General features: G+C 47.5%; 1 protein-coding gene across 5 annotated transcripts in view; it reads right to left on the minus strand.

Moving 5' to 3' along the window:
• The window catches only part of SLC29A1 (solute carrier family 29 member 1 (Augustine blood group)), a 151,697-nt gene that overhangs the window by 29,816 nt on the left and 94,057 nt on the right, over positions 1 to 27,824 (minus strand). For 3 of the 5 annotated variants that reach the window (XM_068232659.1, XM_068232656.1, XM_068232658.1), the window contains one exon: positions 1,171 to 1,238. In XM_068232659.1, the coding sequence (XP_068088760.1) occupies positions 1,171 to 1,193 (23 nt within the window). In that variant the 5' untranslated portion in view covers positions 1,194 to 1,238. Of the gene's footprint in view, positions 1 to 1,170; positions 1,239 to 1,529; positions 1,651 to 6,449; positions 6,539 to 27,824 lie in introns of those variants that run through there. The other 2 variants (XM_068232657.1, XM_068232660.1) reach the window with 2 other exon arrangements.

Raw genomic sequence — 27,824 nt, forward strand, 5'->3', positions numbered from 1 at the left:
CTTGCCTAGGTTGTCTTGTGGATGATCCAGCTCTGCGCCGGGTGCTGACACAAGTATCAAACCCTGCCATTGCAGCTAAAAGCGTTTGTGCCTGGCGGACGAGCTACCCGACAAGCGCGCAGTTCAGCCATCCGTGGAAGAGGGGCCGTACCGCTATAGTTGTGTCAGGTGCGCTTCAATAACAAACCACAAATCAAACAAAAGTCAGTCAACGCTAAGGGCCGGGTCACACTGGATGGATCAAAAACTGATCCGTGTAAAACTGATTTGTGAAACGGGTCAGTTTTCATTGGGCATCAGTTTTTGATCCGTGACCCTCCATCTGCCGTGAATGCGGCGCGTCCATCGATCTGGAAAAAAAAATGGATCCCCCCCCAAACTAATGGTCTGTTCAACAGGACTGACTGAATGGAACCGTTCCAACAGAGCAATGTGAACGTATCCCATTGATTAAAGGGGAACTGAAGTACGAGGTATATGGAGGCTGCCGTATTTATTTCCTTTTAATCAATACCAGTTGCCGGTTGGCAGCCCTCCTGGTCTATTTCTCTGCAGTAGTATCTGAATAACACCAGAAACAAGCATGCAGCTAGTCTTGTCAGATCTGACTTTAAAGTCTGAAACACCTGATCTGCTGCATGCTTGTTCAGGGGCTATGGCTAATAGTATTAAAGGCAGAGGACCAGCAGGGCTGCCAGGCAACTGGTTTTGCTTAAAAGGAAATAAACATGGCAGCCTCCCTATACCTCTATCTTCAGTTATCCTTCACATCCGTTTGGATCCGGTCCATTTTTTATGCCACTGCAAACCAAGCCTAAAGGTGCCCATTAACGATACAATGCCTTGGCCGGTCAATCGGTAACTATCGGCCGTGCCCATTTGTCGGACGCATTCCCGCTAGACAATTTGATAAGATTATTGGAATCGATCCTTTTTTTCAGATCAATGCCATTCGCCCGTTAATGGGCATGACCAATCATTTCCAAATGATCAGCTGCGGGATCGGATCATTTATTGGCACCTTTAGGAGCTTGGCGACTCTCTGCAGAGTACCAGACCTACCGCTGTTTAGTGAATACGCCTCTTTATGAGAGACCAGACCACTGAGTTATATCTCATTTGTGTAAATTAAACCAGTGTAAGGTGAGACCCCTTCCAGCATCCACATACCTGTCCTTGGGGGGAGCCGTCATGGTGGATGAATATCGGGGTCACCACAGCACACGGGAATCGGCAACCTGTGGAGGAAAGATACTCTGATCAGTGACAGGTCATCAGCAGACGCCTCAATCATCAGTATATCAATCCGGAGTGAGCACAGCACAGCCACTGAAAACTTATACCTGGTGCACACAGATTGAATAGCCAAATCGATTATTTCCAACAGGTCCAATCATTTTTTTTATTGATTTTCCAATCGATTTTTCAGTTCTATACAAAATAGATCAGAAAATCGATAGGAAATCCGATCAGACCTGTCGTAAATCAATTCAACCCGTCTATCTGACGGGAAAGTGCATGGCGTGTACCGACAGATTCCGGGAACCTGAGCAGAGCGGGATTGACGTCAAGCAGCTGTGGAGTTGTGGCTGCACTACAAGGACCAGCAGTACAGGAGAGCCCTCTGGGCTGGATTATCCCCCGGTTGTCTGGGTTTCCCCCGTGACTCCCACCCTTCCAGCCACTCCGGTGAGTTGTGTAACAGCGAGGGACGCTGAGAGACGAGATTATGGATGGACAGAGTGCGCAGAGCCGTATAAACTGGCGCCGGAGATGGACCTGGAGACCGGCCAGAGGAATCTGGGAAGAGCGAGCCTGAAAATCATCCAGAGAAGAGAAAAACAAAAGCCAGAGCTCCTGAGGACACCTCTGAGGTGCAGGAGAGGACCCGAAACCAAACACGTCCGTGCTTTATACAAGCAGGTCTACAAGCGGGAACAGAGCAAACAGGATGGGGGAATTCAGGCAGATCCCACCAAATCTTTCTGCTTCTGTTTTGTGGACACTGAGCCTTAACATGAGCTCCATGCAGGGGGCGCCATAGAGAAGTGTGTGTCGGGTGAAGTTACATGATCCAATGCCATGTGGCAACAGATAGGAACGTAGCTTGTAGTCATGGGCCCCATAGCAAAATTGTGATTGGGGGTGCCAACAAAAAGGTACCTTTGTGCGCCCCCCCCCCCCCCCCAGAGGGGCCCCTAGTATAAATAACTAGGTTACCCCTCCTAAAGTATAGGTGATAGTCAGATTAGCCCCCTAAGGTATGGGTAGCCAGATGAGCCCCTACTAAAATATAGGCAGCCATGTTAGCCCCCCTAGGGTATAGGTAGTCAGATTACCCCCCCTAAAGGATAGGATATTAGGCCCCTTAAAGTATAGGCAACCAAATCACCCCCCCCCAAAGTGTAGGTAGCCATATTAGCCCCCCTAAAGTATAGGTAGCCCTCCCCCACAGGCAGAGTAGCAAGCAGGCTGCTGGAGCAGGGACAGACCTCTCCTGACTGCACCGATGACCTATCCTCTCCATGCGTCCCAGTCTCTAGGAATGCAGCGCCCTCTATCGTCACATAACAAGAGAAAATGCTAGTAATGGATAGGAGGAAGCTATGAGGAAAGTAGATCATCGGTGGAGGCCAGAGAGGTATCCAACTTCTCTCCATTGCTCTGGTTACCACTCTGCAATTCAGGGGGCCGGCCGCAGGTCACAATGAGGCCGCAGAGGACCCCCTTAACTGTGATTTAGACAACTGGGCCCTCCTTGGCTACAAACCCCATAGCAGCCACTATGGCTGCTGGCAACAGATAAATAAATAATATTAAGGCAGCATTTCATCATTTCATCTGTCCTTCAAAACTTCATCAGTCTAATGAGGTGAATTAAATGCCTAGGCATTGCATAAAGTACAGGTAATCCCGACTCCAGCTGATTGACTCATTACACAGGTGCTCATTGTTTCAGTGTCTGGCTGAAGGCGGGTGTTGCTTTTAAAATGTCAACGCAAGATAAAACAGCATTGCAGGTAGATGATAAATGGTGCCAAAGGGCCCCCCTCCCAGCCAGTGAATGTCAGTTAGCTAGTCTGTCAGCTGAAGGACATGGATTACCGGAGCTCATAAATGTCTTAGAATCTCCTCCACCTTATAGGGTGAAATAAGTAGTTCTGCAGGAGTCATGGGAACCCTTTTACAACAGAAAAAAAAGGTGTCCTGTTGAAGCTACTTTATGTGAACAGGCATGCTGTATTAGAGAAAGTCTCCCTTAAAGTGAATGGGAACCGCATTTAAAAAAAAAGAAGCAAATACTTACCTAAGGAGAGGGAAGGCTCTGGGTCATATAGAGCCTTCCGTCTCCTCTCTCGGTGCTCTCTATCCTGTGCTGGCTCCCCCAGTTTCAATCCCCCGCCGATAGGGTATTTGGAAGTCTTCTGGAGCCGTGTCCTCCCGAAGACGTGCGGCTCCATACTGCACAGGCGTGAGCGTGCAAGAGAGCGTGCTTGCGCAGGCGCAGTACAGGGCCGCCCTTCTTCAGGAGCACTCGGGCTCCCTGAAGACTTCTGAAGCCTCCTTTGGCCGGGTAAAGCAGTATTTGACTAAATTAGTCAAATACTGCTACCGGGCAAGCCAGCACCGGAACAACGGGACCAGGAGAGGAACGGGAAGGCTCTATAGGACCCAGAGCCTTCCCTCTCCTTGGGTAAGTATCTGTCTAATTTTTTTAAATGCGGTTCCCATTCACTTTAAAGAGACTGAAGCCTAATAAAATCCACGTTTTTACCTTCTAGTTATGTTTAGCAATATTAGGAGTCCTGCAACGCCGCATTCCCGAGACTAAACAAGGGCTTTATACCCCCTAAATCCCGGGGCAATCATCCACCACTTTCAAAGTCGTGGATTTGGCTGCCCAGGGAGGCAGAGCTGAATGTTGTTACTGTAGCACTGCCTCTACAGGAGTCAATCTGCGCAGATCTCCGCCTCTCCCCGCCCCTCTCTGTGAAGGAAGATTGAGAGGGGCGGGGAGAGGCGGTGATCATCGTAGATTGACTCCTGTAGAAGCAGAGTTACAGCGCTAAGCTCTGCCTCTTACAGGAAGCGCTCCCCCATGTTTGCCCCGGGATTTCAGGGGTATAAAGCCCTCGTTTAGTCCTAATATTGCTAAACATAATTAGAAGGTAAAAACGTGGATTTTATTCAACTTCAGTCTATCTTTAAAGAGCCACTGTAGTAACATATAGTAGAATGCAGTAAATTATTCAAGATACCCACTTTTGTGGTAAATTTCCTACTTTCAGCATCAGAAACACTTCCTAAAGCTATATACTGCTGTATATTGGTGTGTAGCCCCGCCCTGCCAGTGATGCTTAGCCCAGGCTATTTAACTATGCAGAATTCTCCTCCTAGAGTACAATGATGACCAAGCAGCACAGCTCCCCTGCTGGCAGGATGGTGTGGAGAGACTAGAGGTGGTGTATCTCCAGATGGTCCAAGTGCTGTACAATGGTGGCTGAGCGGTTAGCGCCCCCTTCTGGCAGGAGAGGGACTTGCATAGTTGAAATAATACTGTTTTCCCTAGGGCAGAATATTACAGATAGAAATATGGCTCTTTGGCAGTGATCTGTTCCCAACAGAAACATCTGCACACAATCAGTAACTTTCCACTCCGTGCGGAAAGCACATTCACTGCAAAAATCAACCGCACATTCATTAGATAAGAGCAGATTAACTTTATCACAGTCAGATTACAGGGGGCCCTAATATCGATCACAGCCAGATTACAGAGGCCCCTCATACCTCAGCACAGCCAGATTACAGGGGCCCCTCATACATCACAACCAGATTACAGGGGGTCCTCATACCTCATCATAGCCAGATTACAGAGGCCCCTCATACCTCACAGCCAGATTACAGGGGCCTGTCATACCTCATCACAGCCAGATTTCAGGGGCCCCTCATACCTATCACAGCCAGATTACACGGGCCCCTCATACCTCATCATAGCCAGATTACAGGGCCCCTCATACATCACAGCCAGATTACAGGGGACCCTCATACATCACAGCCAGATTACAGGGGACCCTCATACATCACAGCCAGATTACAGGGGGTCCTCATACATCACAGCCAGATTACAGGGGCCCCTCATACCTCATCACAGCCAGATTACAGGGGGTCCTCATACCTAATCATAGCCAGATTACAGAGGCCCCTCATACCTCACAGCCATATTACAGGGGCCTCTCATACCTCATCACAGCCAGATTACAGGGGCCCCTCATACCTCATCACAGCCAGATTACAGGGGCCCCTCATACCTCATCACAGCCAGATTACAGGGGCCCCTCATACATCACAGCCAGATTACAGGGGCCCCTCATACATCACAGCCAGATTACAGTAGCCCCTCATACATCACAGCCAGATTACAGGGGCCACTCATACCTAGTCACAGCCAGATTACGGGGGGCCCTCATACCTCATCACAGCCAGATTACAGGGGCCCCTCATACCTCACAGCCAGATTACAGGGGCCCCTCATACCTCATCACAGCCAGATTACAGGGGCCCCTCATACATCACAGCCAGATTACAGGGGCCCCTCATACATCACAGCCAGATTACAGTAGCCCCTCATACATCACAGCCAGATTACAGTAGCCCCTCATACATCACAGCCAGATTACAGGGGCCCCTCATACCTCATCACAGCCAGATTACAGGGGCCCCTCATACCTCATCACAGCCAGATTACAGGGGCCCCTCATACCTCATCACAGCCAGATTACAGGGGCCCCTCATACCTCATCACAGCCAGATTACAGGGGCCCCTCATACCTCATCACAGCCAGATTACAGGGGCCCCTCATACATCACAGACAGATAACAGGGGCCCCTCATACATCACAGCCAGATTACAGGGGCCACTCATACCTAGTCACAGCCAGATTACAGGGGCCCCTCATACCTCATCACAGCCAGATTACAGGGGCCCCTCATACCTCATCACAGCCAGATTACAGGGGCCCCTTATACCTCATCACAGCCAGATTACAGTAGCCCCTCATACCTCATCACAGCCAGATTACATCACAGCCAGATTACAAGGGCCCCTCATACCTCATCACAGCCAGATTACAGGGGCCCCTCATACCTCATCACAGACAGATTACAGGGGCCCCTCATACAACACAGCCAAATTACTGGGGCCCCTCATACCTCATTACAGCCAAATTACAGGGGCCCCTCATACCTCATCACAGAGATTACAGGGGCCCCTCATACCTCATCACAGCCAGATTACAGGGGCCCCTCATACCTCATCACAGCCAGATTACAGGGGCCCCTCATACCTCATCACAGCCAGATTACAAGGGCCCCTCATACCTCACAGCCAGATGACAGGGGCCCTGGCACATGACATTGGTGTATGCAAGGTCCCTGGCATCCTCACCTACCGTTTCGGAGCAGTGGAGTGATCCCCTCCCAGCGGATGCTGTGCTTTCTCTTGGCATTGGAGGGGTTAACTCCGTCAGTCACACACGGATGTATAAATAGCGGCTCTAAATCTGGTGGTCATGTGACAGCGCAGGCCATGCGGCCAGCCGGCATCAATTACACTTTTTATGAATCCTCACTGGAGTCACGTGTCTCTGCAGAGGGATAATGCCTCAGTTCCTCTCACATGTATTGATTATTTCCACCCACAATCTATAACGGTCCCCAGAATAACATCCGGAGGAAACTACAGCTACAACACCGGCTAAAACTGATCAGATGACGTGTTCAGATGTTGCCATTGATTAATACATTAATAAAATGTATTAGCTTTGGGCTCCTTTAATTACTATTAGTGGTTTCCACTTGCTCCTTGTTTGACTGTAACACTGATCATATATTTGTGGGCGGAGTCACCTGCGTGCTTCCTGTACTTTCTCCTGACAGCAGGGATGACTTCTTACTGCCAGCTAGCAGGGAGCCTCTGTTAAAGGGAACTAAAGTAAGAGGTATACGGAGGCTGCCATATTTATTTCCTTTTACTCAATACCAGTTGCCTGACAGCCCTGCTGGTCTATTTCTCTGCAGTAGTATCTGAATAACACCAGAAACAAGCATGCAGCTAGTCTTGTCAGATCTGACTTTAAAGTCTGAAACACCTGGTCTGCTGCATGCTTGTTCAGGGGCTATGGCGAATAGTATTAGAGGCAGAGGATCAGCAGGGCTGCCAGGCAACTGGTATTGCTTAAAAGGAAATAAACATGGCAGCCTCCCTATACCTCTCTCTTCAGTTCCCCTTTAATGAGCAGTAGGTGGGCAGAGCTGGGAACTCAGGTGCACAGAGATCTCACCACCAGAGTCCCTACGAAATAGAAGAATCCAGCAGGAGGACAGGGGCCTCTGGTAAGGAGTGCAGCAGGTGTGCAGAGCTGGGAACACAAGTGAACAGAGATCTCTCCACCAAAGTACAAGAGAGGGGAATCCAGCATGGGGAGGGGAGGTCCTAGTAATGGGGTATCAGGTGTGCAGAGCTGGGACGTCAGGTGCACAGAGGTCTCACCATCAGTGCCCCAGAGAGATAGATGAAGCAGGCGGAGGGGAGGCTCTGGTAATGGGTGCAGCAGGTGTGTAAAGCTGGGAACTCAGGATAGCAGAGATTTTCCCACCAGGGACTATTGCTGGGAATACACAGCTCGATTCTGAGCTGATAAGATGGCTCAATAGATAATTTCAATTCACCATTGAAGTTAATTGAAAAAAAGATAAGGCAAATGAGCGCAAGATAAGAGAATCGATCGCAGAATCGAGCGCCAGAATCAACCCGTATAGTCCCAGCATTAGAAGGAGAGAGAGATCCAGCAGGGGTAGGGAAGGCTCTGGTAACGGGTGCAGCAGTTGTGCAGAGCTGGGAACTTATGAGCACAGAGATTTCATCACAGGAGTCCTTCAGAGGTAGAAGAATTCAGCAAGGGGGGGGGAGGGGATGGGGGTATGTGGGGCATTCAGAGCTGGGAACTTAGGAGAACAGAGATCTCATTCCTGAAGTCTATTTAGTGATTTATCCCCCCCCCCCCCCCCATCAGCATCCACATAACATGGTGTAACATGCATCAGGGTCCCTCTTGTCTTGAATGATTTTCCCCATCCCCCATGCGTCGCACAGAGGGTAATGCAGCAATCAGTCTTGTGGCAATTGCAGCGCTGCCTCTGGGCTGGGGTCTGTCCCATCTATATACACTGTATGAGAATGAGCCCCTCCGCCCGCTGTGTGCCCCTCGCACCATGGCTGACCTGGCAGGACCTGCACATTCCAGGGCCGAGACGCCACATTCCCCACAGTCGCCCTCCAATCTGCCCAGGACAATTCCAAATCAACAATGTGATGTTTTACCGCCAGATCGTGGCGTCCGGTCGCCCTTTGCCCCGCGCCGCCGCTCGGCCTTTTCCTAATATTTGTAGAAAATCCATTTGTGACCGGGTGGACCGGTCAGGGCGTTCTCACACGCATATTTGCAGGCCCTGGGGGGACATTCGGGACCCTCAGCAATCAGCCTCGGTGCCAACATTCCACACAGGACAGAGGTGAGGAGCGCAGCGAGCGGCCAACGCTTCCTCCCCACACAATCGCCATTACCTGAGGAGACAATCCCACCCCACATCTGCAATAACAATCAGATCTCATCGCTTCCCAGGAATGTGGGGTCAGCTGGGGGCGCCGATGCACTACACGTCCCAGCATGCTCTGTGCAACAACAAGAGGCACTGTCCAGGCTCAGATCTACACTCCATCCGAAACACCAATAGACAGACAACCCACATTAAAGCTGCCCATTAACGGTACAATATTTTCCTCAGATGCGATCATTTGATCAGATTTGCAGGAACGTTCGTAATCGGAAGCTGATTATCGATTGTCCCCATAATTATGCCACTTTCTCTCTTCAGATACGATCGTAAAATCCAACATTCTGATCCACAAAACCCTGTATTCCAATCACCCATAGAAACATTTCACATCGATTTTCTCCACATACTGCGTGGTTTTCTGTACAATTCAATTGTAAAAATCTGATCCAATTATCGCATCTGAGGAAAATATTGTATAGTTGTACTATTAATAGGCATCTTAACCACTTCATCACTACAGGGTTTTTTACCTTATGGACCAGAGGAATTTTCACATTTCAGCGCTCCTTCCATTCATTCGCCAATAACTTTACCACTACTTAACACACCTAAATGATTTATACATTATTTTATTTCGCCATGAATTAGGCTTTCTTTGGGTGGTACATTTTGGTAAGAATTATTTTATTTTATATGCATTTTAATAGGAAAAAGAAAAAAAATTGAATACGGTTTCTCAGTTTTCAGCCATTATAATTTTAAAATCAACGTGCGACTGTAGATAGATAAAGTCCACACATTCTATTCACCCATTTGTCTCAGTTATTACAACATTTAAAATGATGTCCAATGATGTCTAGTTCAATGTGTGGCAACAATATTTTATTTGGAAATAAAGGCGTCTTTATTTTAATTTTTTCAATGTACCCTATCAATAATTACAAGCAATTATTTGCAATCATAACAGTAATATACCCTCATGGCCTACGCATATAAAAAGCTCCCTAACAATTTATGTATTCTATTTTAAATTCTGTCACTTTAGCTTTATTTATTTTATTTTTTTTAAAGGGACTCCGAGCACCCCTCATGGGCATGCCTTTAAGCCAGACGACTTCCAACAAAGTCGTGCTATGACCCCTCTGGAGGAGCCTCTTGCAATGGCCATGCGTGTCACTTCCTCTTCCTGCTTCATTCAGTGATGCACTTCTCTAACGGAAAAGACAGGGGTGACTGAAATTATAACATAGCCAGATAGATGGCAGCTGCAATTTTTAAATTGAGATCGAACAAAAACTATTTGGTGTAGAATGGCGATTCAGGCATCAAATTAAAGAGGAGAGCACAAGCTACAGAAAGGTATGCATCTTCAAGTACTTTGCAGTACTAGTCGGAGTCTTAAAGGCATACCCATGAGAGGTGCTCGGAGTACCTTTAACTATGAGGCCACAGTGCAGGCATTTATAGAAGGGGGGTGTCAGTTAGCACCTAGATGGTAACATGAGGCAGAGAGGTCGTAACTCACTGCCAGAGACAGCACTAGCCAAGGCCTGCGACCCACCACAGACCACTGTTTTTGCTAGCATTATGTAAAGCAATTTCAGCAGCGATTCTCAGGGGTTCTGGCAGCAATTTTATTTTAGTAGCAGAAGTTGTGAAATGATTAATGATTGCGATCAGCCGTTTTGAAGATCGGTGAAGGAATTTTGGGTAAGTTGGTAGTTTCTGACTAGTACAAGAGCTGCAAAATCGCATTGAGGCTTCTTTCACACTAGAAATCGAAATTAAGATTCGCAGTTTTTACTGGATCCTAGCAACACAAGAAGAAAAAAAAAATAAGGGCGGGGGGGTCAAAATGACTGATAGATGGTAAATACATCTGTCGGTGACCGACTTCCTTTGTTATGTAATATTTTTCAAACAATTTTTTTTTGCATGGTGATCTTTTCATGTTTTAGAATACTACGAAAGGACAGCATTTCTCTGAATTACCATGTGATACAGCGCAGCACTTCCTGTACAATCCTCTCATCCAGCCTCATGTGATGCCAGTCATTGTCGGCATGGAGTACGCAGCCTTCACGTGCCACACGTTACAGAACACAGCGCCGCTCCATCCTGCATCTACTGAGAGAGCCTAAATAATTCAGCGTGAAACCTGCTTCTTCCGCACACTGCGGCTCCACACCCCACTGACGAACGGCTGGAGAGAGAGTGTGTGTGTGTGTGTGTGTGTGTGTGTGTGTGTGTGTGTGTGTGTGTGTGTGTGTGTGTGTGTGTGTGTGTGTGTGTGTGTGTGTGTGTGTGTGTGTGTGTGTGTGTGTGTGTGTGTGTGTGTGTGTGTGTGTGTGTGTGTGTGTGTGTGTGTGTGTGTGTGTGTATATATATATATATATATATATATATATATATATATATATATACATATATATATATATATATATATATATATATATATATATATATACACACACACAGTTTTATTCTATAGTAGTGACATCACCACTCTCCAAATTTACATTATATTCTATAGGGGTGACATCACCGCTCTTCAGATTTAATTATATTCTATAGGGGTGACATCACCGCTCTTCAGATTTAATTATATTCTATAGGGGTGACATCACCGCTCTTCAGATTTAATTATATTCTATAGGGGTGACATCACCGCTCTTCAGATTTAATTATATTCTATAGGGGTGACATCACCGCTCTTAAGATTTACGTTGTATTCTATAGGGGTGACATCATCGCTCTTCAGATTTACGATATATTCTATAATAGTGACATCACCGCTCTCCAGATTTACATTATATTCTATAGTAGTGACATCATCGCTCTCTAGTTGGCTGATGGTATAATGGTTAAGGGCTCTGCCTCTGACACAAGAGACCAGGGTTCGAATCTCGGCTCTGCCTGTTCAGTAAGCCAGCACTAATTCAGTAGGAGACCTTTGGCAAGTCTCCCTTACACTGCTACTGCCAATAGAGCGCGCCCTAGTGGCTGCTGCTCTGCTCTGGCGCTTTGAGTCCGCAAAGAGAAAAGCGCAATATAAATGTTATTTGTCTTGTCTTTTTTGTCTTGTCTACAGATTAACGTTATATTCTATAGGAGTGACATCACTGCTCTCTAGATTTATGTTATATTCTATAGGAGTGACATCACCTCTCTCCAGATTAGCGTTCTATTCTATAGAAGTGACCTCACCACTCTCCACATATAAGGTATATTCTACAGTAGTGACATCACTGCTCTCCAGATGGTCATTATATTCTACAGTAGTGACATCACTGCTCTCCAGATGGTCATTATATTCTATAGTGACATCACCTCTCTTAAAACATTATATTCTACAGCTGTGACATCACCACTCTCCACATATAAAGGACCGTACAAACGCTAGATTAAAGACGCCTTAAAGGAAACCTGAGACGGTAAAAAAAAAATAAAAAATAAATTATATAAATATATATGTTTTATACATACCTGGGACTTTCGCAAGTCGGGTGTACTGTGCATGTGCGGCCTGGCTGCACACGCCCCATCGCACTCCCATCACCACGGGAGCGTGCGCGGCCGAACTGTGCCTGTGCTGACTGGCGCCGACTTGCGAAGTCACTGGGCCGCCTAGCGGAGGATCCAGGCGGCAGAGGAGGACAGCGAGGGACCGATCGGCCTGAAGGAAGCCCCAGGCATGTATAAAACATTTTTTACCTGTTTCAGGTACACTTTAAACAAATGACCAATGTCATGCAAATGGCTTTACCCCTAACAAAGAGAAAGAATGAGTCTGTCAAACTACGTTGTCCACACACCGATATTTCAAACTAAGTCATTTAAATAAGTGCACATGCACTGTACCCGTGGCCTACTGCATGATCTCTGCCCAACAGTCGTCTGAGTTGATCTGCCAGATGGATCAGGGGAAATGCACAATATAGGTTGCTCGTCATCGTTTTGCATCGATTGTCACCCGATACGACAAAATCTGTAGTTTGACATTTCCAACGACTTCTATAGCATGTGTACATCACATTGTTCTCAAGAGAGACACACACACACACACACACACACACACACACACACACACACACACACACACACACACGGCAGCAGTAATCAGCAGACAGGAGACGTATTGACAGTACGGCGGTGTTATTCCTGTATCTGGCTGGTATATGGCAGCAGCAGGCACATGGGTGTACGTCCTGTCCCTGCAGACAGTCTGGGGATAATCAGTGTGGTCAGTGTGACATACCTGAATGTGAAATGCAGCCCCCGTAACACATGAGCTCCCCCATTACCCTCCGCGGCCTGCAATATCCTGCGATGCCACACTGCCTGAGGCCCGGTATGCTGGAGCCGGCTGACAATCCAGCTCACATGTTCAACACACGCTGCCCGCATCTCTGGAGGACTCGCCTCATACTGAGAGCTCATGCTACAACCAAATAATGGCTGCCTGACGAGATACCCAGGGTCGGTTCTCATGAGGCAAGGTGAAACATTTGCTACAGGTGCAGAGATTACAGGGGCAGCATGTTGGTACTGTGTTTACACTAACAGCAGTCAGAGGTGGGGGAGAAGCAAGAGGTGAAGAGGTCATCATTGCAGAAAAGCAGCTTGTTGTGCTGTGTGAGGAGTCTACAGTGAGTGAGGAGGGGGGCGGCAGGAGAGCAGCAGTGTTTCATTTGACTTGCACAGCAGAAGGGAGGAGGTGTCACTGCTGTCCTGACTGAGGAGGAATGGAGTGGCTGAGGGTAAGCAGTTTGTTTGTCACAGACTCACAACCAGCTGGTGTGGTATTGTGTTAAGCTGCAGCATGTCATGTGAGCACATTAAATAAAGCAGAGTAAATTTTCGGGTGCTGCGCGATCATTCCAAATCGGGAGAGGGGTGCATCCTCACAAGTTCGCCTCAGGCAGCAAAATATCTAGAACTGGTTCTGGAGATACCGCAACCCCCCGACTGACGAGACACCGCAATATGAGAATTTACCTACACAATCTGCTCGTAGTACTCAAAATCTGTTAACCCTCATATTATAAGGAGATGGTAAAATTGGCCAATAAAATTTGGATGTGTGTAGCAGGCTTTAGAATAAGCAGATCTGGTGGGATTGCTTGGGTGAGAGCGCAGATGATATTTTCCAGGGATGTTGGATGTGACTGAGAAGCGATCCTCTCTCAGGATTATCAGATAAGAGACAACATAAGCAGATCAGCAACGATTAATGTGCAGCTAATGAGTAATTACCGCAGGCCGAATATAATCCCGCCTTATCTGACCGCCGTGATTTCCCCACATGCTGATTATCTGCATCTGTGACAGGGCTGAAAATAATCACCTCAGGGAAATCACTGCTGAGGTCTCATCTTATACATGTAATGTAGATGGGATTCATATCTCACCTAACCAATACACTATCAGTTCAGAGGGGTTCGGACACTCCGTTTTCAAAGCATGCTGGGTTTTCTCACGGGAAAGCTGAGCATGGACTGCGTGCCTGAAGGCTCCCCATGCATATCAAACTAAATGGTACAAAGTCTGTTCTTGGTTCACTTAGCTGAAAGGATAGACAGGAAAGTGAGATGCACAGTGGAATAGCAATCCCTGCTAACACCTCGCTGAGACTGCAGCTGTCCCCTCCCCTGCTTACACCTAACACTGCAGTTGTCCCCTCCCCTGCTTAAACCTAACACTGCAGCTGTCCCCTTCCCTGCTTAAACCTTTACAACACTGTGGCTTTCCCCTCTCCCTGCTTACACCTCTCTGACACTGCAGCTGTCACCTCCCCTGCTAACATCTCTCTGATGCTGGGAACACACAATGCAATTTCCCATCCGATCAACGGGTGATGGGATGGGAAGTTGTACCATGTGTACAAATGTCCAAAACGTCCAAACTGCTGGAGAGAGTCCACAGGATAAGAGAAATTACAGGGGGCACAGAAGGAAGAGGAGCCACATGGGGCTCAGGAAGAGGAGAGAGGTTGCAGAGGGCACAGAAGACGGAGAGGGGCCACAGGAAGAGGAGAGAGGCCGCAGGGGGGCACAGAAGACAGAGGGGCCACAGGAAGAGGAGAGGGGCCGCAGGGGGGCACAGAAAGAGGAGAGAGGTTGCAGAGGGCACAGAAGACGGAGAGGGGCCACAGGAAGAGGAGAGGGGCCGCAGGGGCCACAGGAAGAGGAGAGAGGCTGCAGGGGGGGGGGAGCAGAAAGAGAAGAGAGGGCGCAGGGGCGGCACAGAAAGAGGAGAGAGGCCGCAAGGGGGCACAGAAAGAGGAGAGATGCCGCATGGGGGCACAGAAAGAGGAAGAGGCCGCAGGGGGGCACAGAAAGAGAAGAGAGGCCGCAGGGGGGCACAGAAAGAGGAGAGAGGCCGCAGGGGGGCACAGAAAGAGAAGAGAGGCCGCAGGGGGGCACAGAAAGAGAAGAGAGGCCGCAGGGGGGCACAGAAAGAGAAGAGAGGCCGCAGGGGGGCACAGAAAGAGAAGAGAGGCCGCAGGGGGGCACAGAAAGAGGAGAGAGGCCGCAGGGGGGCACAGAAAGAGGAGAGAGGCCGCAGGGGGGCACAGAAAGAGGAGAGAGGCCGCAGGGGGGCACAGAAAGAGGAGAGAGGCCGCAGGGGGGCACAGAAAGAGGAGAGAGGCCGCAGGGGGGCACAGAAAGAGGAGAGAGACCGCAGGGGGGCACAGAAAGAGGAGAGAGGCCGCAGGGGGGCACAGAAAGAGGAGAGAGGCCGCAGGGGGGCACAGAAAGAGGAGAGAGGCCGCAGGGGGGCACAGAAAGAGGAGAGAGGCCGCAGGGGGGCACAGAAAGAGGAGAGAGGCCGCAGGGGGGCACAGAAAGAGGAGAGAGGCCGCAGGGGGGCACAGAAAGAGGAGAGAGGCCGCAGGGGGGCACAGAAAGAAGAGAGAGACTGCAGGGGGGGCACAGAAAGAGGAGAGAGGCTGCAGGGGGGCACAGAAAGAGGAGATATGCCACAGGGGGGCACAGAAAGAGGAGAGAGGCCGCAGGGGGGCACAGAAAGAGGAGAGAGGCCGCAGTGGGCACAGGAGGTGAGACAGCTGGCAGGAGGTGAGACAGCTATCAGAAGTTATGCAGAAGTGATATCTGGGTCACAGAACGTCATTCAGTCCTGAAATCAGTAGAAGGGCAAAGTCTCCAGATTACAGAGACTGCCCTCTGAGCTGCACGTACAGGGGAGGATGTCTGACGAAGTGCTGACTGCGGTGTCCAATACTGGAAATCATGCCCAAGCACAATGTGCTGTCTGACTCCCTCCTAGTATCTAGGATACTCGGTCCATCTAAACAAGATGTTTCAGTTACAGGTGGAATCTGGGGGTGTGATCTCTTATGGATTATGGCCAAGGTTTTCAGAGCTGGGAACTGAGGAATGCAGAGATCTCATCACCAGAGTCTCTGAGAAGAATCCTAGTAATTGGTGCTGCAAATGTTCAGAGCTGGGAATGCAGAAGGCAGGGATTTCATCACTGTGGACCCTAAAGGTGGCCATACACTTATAGATTTTCAGCAGATTCGACCATCCGATAGATGTGTGCCACACACTAGGAACAGGTTCGATTGAAAATCGATCTAAATGCATTATTGGACCACTGGATCCAATGCAACACTATGGGCCATCGATCTGCTGCCTGCAGCAGATCGACCTAGATTTTCCATCCTGTCAGATAGATCAAATAAATCGAAATCGATCGAATGGGGAATTTGATAGAAATCGATTTCTGATCCATTGATCGATTCTATAGAATCGATCAATGACTGAAATCGACCAGTGTATGGGCCCCTCGATTCTATGGAATCAATCGGAAATCGATTCTATCAAATCTATCGATAGATTTGCAGCCGATTTTGATAGATTTGATCTGACAGGATGGAAAATCTAGGTCGATCTGCTGCTGGCTGCAGATCGATGGCCCATAGAGTTGCATTGGATCTAATGGTCCAATAATGCATTTAGATCAATTTCCAATAGAATCTGTTCCTAGTGTGTGGCACACATCAGATAGATTCCTGTCAGATTCGATTTGACAGACATCTGACAGAAATCTGATGGTTGAATCCGCTGCAAATCTATCAGTGTATGGCCACCTTAAGGGCCCATTCACACCTGAGCGATTAGCAAGTGATTACCGCTAATCGCTACAGCGCTGGTGCTTTTTAAAGCGCTAGTGGCTATATTACCCTATGGCAGTGTTCTCACTGAAGCGATTAGCGCCAATCACAAGACGTGTTACCTGCAGCATTTTGCCGTGATTCTGGAGCAATCGCGGTACAGTGCTTCATAAAGTGCTGACTGCGATCGCTCGGAATCGCAGAAGTGTCCAGTGATTTCGTCACGCTAAACGCTAGCAATAAGCACTAGCGTTTTGCGCTTTTAGATGTGAACGGGGCCTCAGAATCAGAACAATCTAGCAGAGAGAACGGGAGCTTTAGGCATTGAGTGTGGCAGGTGTGCAGAGCTGGGAACTCAGGAGGGCAGAGATCTCAGAGATCTCTCCAGCAGTGTCCCGAGAGATAGAATCCGGCTGGAGTAGACAGAGTTGCAGTAATGTAATGTAGATGTGCAGAGCTGGGAACTCAGGAGGGCAGAAACCATTATGTAGTTTAGGTTTCCAGCATGCAGAAAACACTGATATTTTCTTCTGCCTGAAGTGACCCTGTAAGCCAGTAATGTTTTAGTTGCAGAAAAACTAGCACTTCACTCCTATGTGGGTCATCCTACAAGGGATTCCCCCTCAGGACAGTGTATGGAGTGGAGGATGGGCGCTTCCTTTAAGGACGCCCCCCCCAGTGTGACCCTCACACCTCTGTGTGACCCTGGTGCTGCAGGCAGGCGCTGAGGTTAATGTCCAGCAGGTGCCGGGGTCACGGCAGGGCAAGTAAACACTACAATGTATGCTAACACTCACACAGCACCTGCGTATACATCCATATAACATTACATCACAGCCAGATAACGAAACCAAATCCCGCTCTGCCAGAGTCATCCTGGCCCACATGCTATTCACTATTTCTCCTTAGTTTTCTCTTATGAGTCGAAGAGGAAGTGGCTGTGCACCTTGAAAAGGGAAGGACAGAGACAAGGGGAGCCCAAAATAGCCCAATATGTCACCAAAAGGAAGACTTGAAGAAAAAGATAAATAGCCACGTAAGGGAGGTGGGGATTTACAACCATGACTCTACCCAGGTGTCAAGAAGATGCTGCATTCGGTCGCTGTCTCTAGGGAAAAACACATGGTACTAATCGTGGCAGCACCGTGTAATGCTGAGAATACATGTTGAGATTTTTTAGCAGATTTACTGTCCGATCGATTTCCCAATCGTTTTTTAATTCACTTCTATGAGAAGTCGATCAGAAAAAAAAGATCAAAAATCAGACCAGACCTGTTGGAAATTTCCTATCGAACCAACCATCTGCCCCCCCAAAAAAATCTCATGGTGTATTCCCAGCATTAGGGTCAGTCCACACTTCTCAGGTTGCAGATCGGAATGTGTTTTTTAAATGGATCAGTTTTTCTAAAAACTGATCCGTTTTTCAAAATGTTGTGCTTTTGCGGCATACGTTTCCAGTCCGTTTAAACATATGTCAAAAATGTGTCCTTCCTTCCTGTGCGTTTCTATTGGCTAAAGAAGTCAGCAAAGATGACGCTAAGGGGAGGAGCAGGCAATCCGCTGTGGCATCCGTCAGAAAAAGAAGAAGAAAAAAAAAAAAAAAAGTATGTAAACATGATCCATAAATTCCTACACCTGCTCTGGGCATTTAAGATGCACATGGTACTGGTAGCTGGAACATTAGGAAACGCACCATTAATGCAGAATAATATGTATTGTACAGAGTTTGGAGCAACATATGCAGCCATCAAGATATGTTTTTTAGTTAACAATTTGTCATTCACCCAGACATTGCTGGATCACATATTGCACGTATTACAACAGCACAGCTCTGGGCAAGAGTCCGGGTGCTAAACTAGCCTCCTGCAGTCCAGGTTTGTCACTCACTGAAAAGAATCTGGTGCATAAAAAGTATAGTGGGACTTTCCAAAACTATTGTAAAACGGACTCTCAGCCCTTAGCCCGTAACCACGCTGGAGCGCACTTCCGCCCCATGCCGGAGCGCACATTCCGCCCCACGTTGGAGCGCACAACCTAGACTCCCGCCCCACGACGTAGCAGAGAGCGCACCTGGATGTGGCGTCATTACGGCGCACAGGCGCCATCTTGGAGCAGACGCAATACCCCCCATGGCCGGCTGTACAAGCCGGAAGAGGGGCAACAATACGGAATACGTACACCTATAAAGCCTGGCGTCCTGTGGCTAACCACGCCCCTGATGAGTCACGCGTGTGACAAAACGCGTCGGGTGGAGCCACAGGACACACCAGGAACTTGACTCCAACACGGGAACGGACGGCGGAACTTGAGTGGAGCGGTGCACCTTCATAGGCCTTACCCGGGAGGCACGGGGGAGAGCCCGTTATATACTCTAAACGCCTGTACCATACCTAAGCTTGTGAGTACAATTTTAAGGAATAAATTTTGCTAACTTTTACGGAGTTATGCTATGGTCTATTCATTCCCTCTGTGAGGTACATTGGAGCTAAACACCCTCTGTGAGGAGTACCTGAACTACAGGAACCATTTATCCGCATGGGATCATCTCCCTATACAGATAACAGAATAACAACGCATCGAGGACGACCCGGATGCCAAGGATGAACAACATCTTTTGAGCCCAATTGACCAGTCTGACAGTGGTCCACCTCAACGGGTGAGTGCAGTCCCAAAGGGGACAAGTTATCTTCATTTACCTATGTACTTTGAAGTGGAGCGCTTTCTACATACACAATATTTGCATAAAAAGTATACTCTGAACCGCTGAGCAGCTAAAATCCTTTATGAAGTGAGAATGGGAAAACATCTCACTTTTAAAATTATAATTGGGAGTCTCAGTTCCTGAACATTTGCCGAGTTATTTGGAGGAGGGGATACAACACAGATGTGCATAATCCCCTCACCCAGCTTTGTGGAAGCATATGGGGGTGCCATGGATCACTCAGGGGAATCACTGTGCAGAAAGCGGCTGCCACATGGGGGATATAGGGATTCGCTGGCAAGCTTTAACACTTGTTGACTAATTGCTTCATATGGAATTCCGTGTGTTCAGCAAGCAGTGAGAGGGAGGCAAATTCCTGGTTAACAAGCTATAAAATCTCACGTGTAATCTCAGCCCCACTCCTACTACCTCACCCAGCGCTACTCCCACTGACAGCAAGAGAACGCCTGCAATGATCTGCAAGAGAAATGGGCAATAATCTGTAGGACTGACTGTGTAATAATAAGAATAATCTGCAGGACAGGTGGCGTAATAAGAATATGCAGGCTAGGTAGTGTAATATGTAGAATAGGCGGTGTAATCTGCAGGACAGGCGGAGCAATAGTAATCTGCAGGAGAGGCACTGTTATAACTGACAGGAAAGCAGCTGTAATAATATGCAGAACTGGCTGTGTAATAATAATCTGCAGGCCAGGTGGTATTACAATATTCTGCAGGACAGAATTACACCTCCAATATTACACCTCCAGTCCTCTGCAGGACTGGAGGTGTAATAATCTGCAGGACAGGCGGTTTAGTAATAATCTGCAGGATAGACAGCGTAATAATAATATGCAAAACAGGTGGAGTAATAATAATCTGCAGGATTGGAGGTGTAACAATAATCTGCAGGACAGGTAGTGTAATCTCACAGCATTAAAAAGTATTTTTTTTACAAAACCTGAGGGTTGAAGAAACTAATGTGTTACACATCCAGGAGGTGGTGAGAACCATCCCCCAGTAGCTGGATATAGTATGGGAACCCAATCTTGGCACAAGACGGCATAGAAATTGACACAAGAATGGTGAAGGACAGTGATATGAACGTTCTGACAGTGAACCTGGGAAATTTCTCAGTGACCTCGGTCTAAAAACCACCAAACAAGCAGATCTCACTTCCAGAAACAGCCTCCGGCAGGGAACACACTTGGCTGTTTTCATTAAAGGATACCCAAAGTGACATGTGACATGAGATAAACATGTGTATGTGCAGTGCCTAGCACACAACTAACTATGCTGTGTTCTTTTTTTCTTTCTCTGTCAGAAAGAGTTAAAAAGAACCTGAAACAAACAAAAAAAATTCCCCTGGGGGGTACTCACCTCGGGAGGGGGAAGCCTCAGGGTCCCAATGAGGCTTCCCCCACTTCTGTAGCTGCAGGCAGTCCAGTGCTGGCTCCCTCGAAGAGTCCCGGAATCCCCCCTCGACAAGCCTGAAAAGTGCTGATTAATTTACCTCCCCGGCTCCAGCGGAAGCGCTGTTGCAGCTCTCCGCACAGAGATAGGCAAAAATAGCCAATCTCCGTCGGGTCCGCTCTACTGCACAGGCAACTTGCGCCTGCGCAGTACAGCGGCCCGACGGAGATCGGCTATTTTCGCCTATCTCCGTGCAGAGAGCTGATACTGCGCCTGCCCTGGAGCCCTAGAGGTAAATATTTACATCGCCGCCGCTCCAGGAGGATTTTCGCCGCTGCCGTGGGACCGCGGAGGACGGGGGAAGCCTCAATAGAATCCAGAGGCTTCCCCCACCCGAGGTGAGTACCCCCTAGGGGAGGTTTTCTACGTTACAGGTTTTCTTTAAATATCAGGAATGTAAATGGCTGACTCAGTCCTGACTCAGACAGGAAGTGACTCTGGTGTGACCCTCACTGATAAGAAATTCCAACTACAAAACACTTTCCTAGCAGAAAATGGCTTCTGAGAGCAAGAATAAAAAGGGGAATTTATCAGTGAGGGTCACACTGTAGTCACTTCCTGTCTGAGTCAGGACTGAGTCAGCCACTTACATACCTGATATTTAACTCTTTCAGGCAGAGAAAGAAAAAAAGGAACACAGCATAGTTATTTGAGTGCTAGGCACTGTACATACACATGTCTATCTCATCATGTCACTTTGGGTATCCTTTAAGGCCTGGTGCACACCAAAAACCGCTAGCAGATCCGCAAAATGCTAGCAGATTTTGAAACGCTTTTTCTTATTTTTCTGCAGCGTTTCAGCTAGCGTTTTGCGGTTTTGTGTAGCGTTTTTGGTGTAGTAGATTTCATGTATTGTTACAGTAAAGCTGTTACTGAACAGCTACTGTAACAAAAAACGCCTGGCAAACCGCTCTGAAGTGCCGTTTTTCAGAGCGGTTTGCGTTTTTCCTATACTTAACATTGAGGCAGAAACGCATCCGCAATCCAAAATCTGCTGCAGCCCGGGAGTATGCGTTTCTGCAAAACGCCACCCGCTCTGGTGTGCACCAGCCCATTGAAATACATTACCCTAGCGGATCCGCACCCGCAAGCAGATCGCAAACCGCAGCGGAAACGCTCCGGTGTGCACTAGGCCTAGCTCATGTTAATCAATGGGCTAGTTAACACTTAAAGAGAATCTGTATTGTTAAAGTCGCAAAAAAAGTAAACATACCAGTGTGTTAGGGGACATCTCCTATTACCCTCTGTCACAATTTTCGCCGCTCCCCGCCGCATTAAAAGTAGTCAAAAACAGTTTTTAAAAGTTTGTTTATAAACAAACAAAATGGCCACCAAACAGGAAGTAGATTGATGTACAGTATGTCCACACATAGAAAATACATCCATACACAAGCAAGCTGTATACAGCTTTCCTTTTGAATCTCAAAAGATCATTTGTGTGTTTACCTTCTGTCCCCTTCTTCTCTCATGCACTGAAGTGACAGGCTCCCTGCAGACAGCTCTGCTGTGTCTGTGTTTGTAATTCCTCAGTATGTGTCAGCCAGCTACCTTTCACAGCCTAACAGAGGAGGATTTTTATCCAGCTCTCTTCTATCACTGATAAGATAGCAAAGAAGCTGCTGGCTTATGTAAATAAAACACACACTGGAGGTGTGCATAGAGGAACAGACCAGCACGGAAGAGTTGGCGACCTTCCAGACACAGGCCGACAAGTCTGACAGGGAAAGATACATTGATTTATTACAGAGACCGTGATAGTACAAAGTGTTGCAGTGAGCCAGAACACATTAGAATAGGTTTAGGAACTTGTAGGATGGTAGAAAAAACGTTGTAATTTTTGTTACAGAGTCACTTTAATGTGTTTTTCATGCGCAGAGGAAAAAAAACTGACATTTTGTCAGTTTTCTCTATCAATTAGATTAGCTTCTGTGAAAAAATTTCTGAATAGAAACACACTTGGTGTGCAGAAAACGTACACAGAAAACTGAAAGACAAGTGTGTTCTCAGAGAGGAAAGTATAAAAATTGTTTTTGATTTCAACTATAACCAAACAAAACAAAGTTACGTGGAAACGTAAGCCGATAGAGAACTAACAGATCCCTGGGCTGAAGGCCAGAAATGAATTTACGACCTCAAATGATCAAACTCTTCAGCGGTGGACGACCAGGAGAGGATACTAACCAGATCTCATTTTATGTGAGGGACAAAATTACAGGATTCTATGTCGATGTCACACAATAAACACCAATAAAGATCAATCAGAGAAAAAAAAAATCAAAGCAGAAATTGATTCTGCTCAATCAATGAAAATTCAATGAAAATTGCTCAATATCTAGTAGAATTGACCAATTAACTGATCGTGCAGGATGGAGAATGTTTGTCGATTGAAAGGATCCGGCTACTGTTCATGATTTTGATGGACACAGATCGATTAGTGAGAGAGTCTTATAGGACAATCACTTGTAGTATGTGGGCCACCGACTTTTATTTAACCACACCATAGTTGATCGCCCAATAAAGTCAATCTCTTAAACGCTCAATGGAAATTTTTGTCATTTAGGGGCACCTTTAGAATATACTTTGGACCAGTAAACTATCCATGGAGAAACGGCGACATACTTGATGTCACTATATTGAGAGTTTGATAGCGTTCCATACCACAAGGTTGTAGGACACACTATATTAACACAGGAGATATAGTGGAACGATATGAAGAAGACACCAGGCTGTATGAAGATCAGTTCCCCAATCTTCTCCTGGAAGTCACAGCAAATAGTCACAGCTCTCAGCAAAAGAAAAGAGGCAAAACACCCTGAAAACATGGATATGGCACACAAGACAAAATACAATTTATATTGTGCTTTCATCCTGGTAAGTAGCAGTGTTAGGGAGACCAGGGTTCGAATCTCGGCTCTGCCCAAGGTCTCCTTACTGAATAGCTGATGGCTTGCTGCACAGGAAGAGCCGAGATTCGAACCCTGGTCTCGTGTCAGTGGCAGAGCCCTTAAAGCGTACCTGAGACTAAAGTTTTCTCAGGTTTTATACTTACCTGGGGCTTCTCCAGCCCCAGCAGCTCCTCTGGCAGAGAGCAAGTACACAGAGAATGCCTGTTATAGCCCAGAGTTTCCCCAGAATTTTTTTTCCAGCGGGTGGCATAAAATAGTAGCCGGGTGGCATAAAAATTAGCCGGGTGGGGCGAGATGGAGAATGCAAGGCCAGTGCTTCTGTGTGTAACTCTGCTTACAGAATCGGAGGAGGTGAGCCGAAGACAGCCGGGGTGGTCACCAAAACTAGCCGGGTGGAGCACCCGGCTAAAGAGCCTGGGGGAGAACACTGTAGCCAATCTTTCACCAAAGCTGTACATATATAGAACCACTATCAAGTCCCTGAAGAACTGTTAAAGGGAACCGAGGTGAGAGGGATATGAGGCTTACATGTTCATTTCCTTTTAAGTAATGCGCATTGCCTGGGTGTCTTGCTGATGCTCTGCCTCTAATACTTTAAGGCCATAGACCCTGAACAAGCATGCAGATCAGATCCTATGACAAATCTGACAAGATTAGCTGCAAGCTTGTTTCAGGTGTGCGATTTAGACCCACTGACCAGAAAGGATCAACAGGCCTTCAAGACAACTGGGATTGTTTAAAAAGGAAATACATTTTGCAGCTTGCATAGGTTGAAAATCTCAGGTCCCTTTTTAAGCTGCTGGACTTTGTTTGCAATGAGCACATCTCCATCTCTGGCCCAAATGTAAACACTTCGTTACAAAGCTCCTTCAATAATTGTCAACAACCTAGTAACATTCCAAAGTTATGGCAACAGGCAAGAGTTGTCTCACTGCTGAAGCCTGGCAGGACACCAACCAAAGAATCTCCTTTCAGTGCCATTTCTACCAGACGTTAGAACAATGCCTTCAGCCAATCACTGAGCCAAGGTTGACGCCTGAACAGGGCGATTTCTGAAAGTTCAGTGCTGGGCACGCACTCAACCTCGCCTACGTATTGAAGATACGACCCATGGCAGAGTTAGCCATAAAAAGCTGATACTGTATTATAAATCTGTCACTGAGAAAGGACTACAGACTTCTCTAGATCAACCTACAAAAAGAGAAAAGCAGGGAAGACAGTGTCTAGGAAGCAACCAATTCACCCAGAACCACAGGGTTTCCTGTACATGGATGACCAAGGGAGTGGAAATCAAAAACTTTTACACACACAGAGTACAGAGAACCCCAAACATCAAGTGACAACTGATGAGAGAGAGAGAGAGAGTGAGAGAGAGAGAGAGAGAGAGAGAGAGAGAGGAGAGAGAGAGAGAGAGAGAGAGAGAGAGAGAGAGAGGAGAGAGAGAGAGAGAGAGAGAGAGAGAGAGAGAGAGAGAGAGAGAGAGAGAGAGAGAGAGAGAGAGAGAGAGAGAGAGAGAGGAGAGAGAGAGAGAGAGAGAGAGAGAGAGAGAGAGAGAGAAGAGAGAGAGAGAGAGAGAGAGAGAGAGAGAGAGAGAGAGAGAGAGAGAGAGAGAGAAAGCGCGTATTTGTGTGGGGAGGGGCGTGGTCATGACAGTGAAGGATAATTGGATAATGGCTGTCTGTGCTTCTCACCTGCTCTCATCTGTAAGGTGGGGTTGATGTGTGATGCACAAAAAATGAGATTCCAATAATGATGCAAGATCCCCAGGATACAACAATCAAGTTATAGAGTTATGGGGTCTCCACAATATGAAGTTATGGAAGTCTCCAGAATATGGCATTATGGGGTCTCCAGAACATATTATGGGGTCTCCTCGATATGAAGTTATGGGGGTCTCCAGAATATGGCATTATGGGGTCTCCAGAATATATGGAGTTATGGGGTGCTCCTCGATATGAAGTTATGGGGGTCTCCAGGATGTGGCGTTGAGGTTGCCATGTACAGCGAGGAACGGTGACAACCAGTGACAGAGTGTACAGCAGGCATGGGCAGAAAGGGACGGTGACAGTGACAGAATGTGCTCCAGGCATGGACTGAGAGGGATGGTAACAGTGACATAGTGTACAGCGGACATGAAGAGTTAGGGGAGGAGAGGGGACAGTGATGGGGAACTGAGTGTTTGAAGCGATGAATTAGCAGATCTAACAAGGTCTGGGAGGCCAAGATAACCAGACACGGTGAAACTTATCATGTGACTGAAACCGAGAAAACACCAATTCTGCTATTTGTGGATATTTACAGCCCTCACGCACTGACCCCGCCTGTCCTAAAAGATCACTGTGAAAAAAACTGCAGCTAATACAAAGTAGTTTGTCACCTGTCCTGCAGATTATTACTGTAAGGGCCTGTTTCCACTGTGCGTAAATTCGGGACACTAAATGCTCGTGAGCAACACATTAGAAACATTGAAAATCATTGGGCTGTTTCAACCTAATGCGTCTTTTTGTGCACCTTAATGTCTGGGGAAAACAACAAATACAACTTTGTGATGATTTGCAGAAATTTTCAGCACACCACATGCCTTCCTCATTTGATGAACATCATTATTATGCTTTATTGTACTTTTGTGTCCCACCACCATTTTTCACACAGCCATTTCCAGCTTGGTTGTATGCAGCGACTTCTGTCATGCTGCAGGGACCTGATGGCAACAATCGGTGGATGAGATGATCCATTGTCTGCATCTCACTGACTCTGCCGGACCTTCCAACAAATAACACTCTCACATATTGCACCTTCACCCGCCACCTCGTGTTCTGAGTTGGTCTCATGTCTCCTAGATGTCCCAGTCCCTGTGTTCTCCAGGAGTATAGGATATTCAGGTGTCCCAGTCCCTGTATTAGGCAATCAGAGAGAGGTTCTCCAAGAGTTTAGAAAAACCAGGAGATGATCACCATGTCCTCCAGGAGATTAGGAGATCCAGGAGATAGCCATGTTTTCCATGACATTAGGAGGTCCAGGAGATGGCCCTGTTATTCATGAGACTTTGAGGTCCAGGAGATGGTCATGTTCTGCAGGAGCTGAGGAGATCCAGGAGATGGCCTTGTTCTCCAGGCAATTAGGAAATCAGGAAGAGGTTCTCCAGATTTGGATTCTCAGCCCTCATTTCCAGCTCTCGTGTCCCCAACAGATTTTCTCTCTATGTTGAAAGTAAAGTTCCCTCAGCAGAAGTACCAGTAGCTGTACTCGGTCCAGGAAACTAATTTTCTACATGGACTGTTGCCATTAAGAAGATGGAGACCGTCTTATCTGCTTAGCCCTTTCCATCCTGCTGGCAGTTGTCTGTTGAGTATTGAGTGGAGTTGCTCCTGGCAGTTTTCGCAGCACTGGTTGGTTTCAGGTGACCTCTTCCACACTAGACAGGAATACGGGGCTGCAAAGCAGCACAGTTATTGGCATATCATGGTTGGTCGAGGCTTCCGTGGCTGTTGGCTCTCGTCTTTGTAATGTGAGATCTGCATTACTGATCTGTCCGGAGTAACACCCAGTCACTGTGTAATTCTCTGTTCCAGCTGCTGTGGGGTTTGTAATCAGCAAACCATTTCCTGAGATGAATTAACTGACAGTTTTAGGACTTCAGTACCTTTGAAAAGACCCAGCAAAGGGCTCTGCCCAGACTCTCACACTGCAATAAAGAGCAGGGGTGCTGCTAAGGTTTTTGTGGCCCCAAGCAGCACATAATTTGTAACCTCCCCAGTTAGAGGCCCCGTCTCACATAATAACAGGTAACCAAAGGTGCCCCACCCCCCAAAAAAGTTGCTCTCCGCTCCAGTAAAGGTAGGCAGACAAAGGTGCACCCCTCCACCCCACCTAGTATAATTAACCATCTTCAGTATAAGAAGCCAGAGTGTCCCCCAGTATAGCCAGCCCCCCATATAGGTAGCCAAAGATGTGTCTCCACCCCCCCCCCCCCCCCCCCACTCCCCAT

Source organism: Hyperolius riggenbachi, chromosome 4 (genome assembly GCF_040937935.1).
Source record: "Hyperolius riggenbachi isolate aHypRig1 chromosome 4, aHypRig1.pri, whole genome shotgun sequence".
Classification (NCBI taxonomy): domain Eukaryota; kingdom Metazoa; phylum Chordata; class Amphibia; order Anura; family Hyperoliidae; genus Hyperolius; species Hyperolius riggenbachi.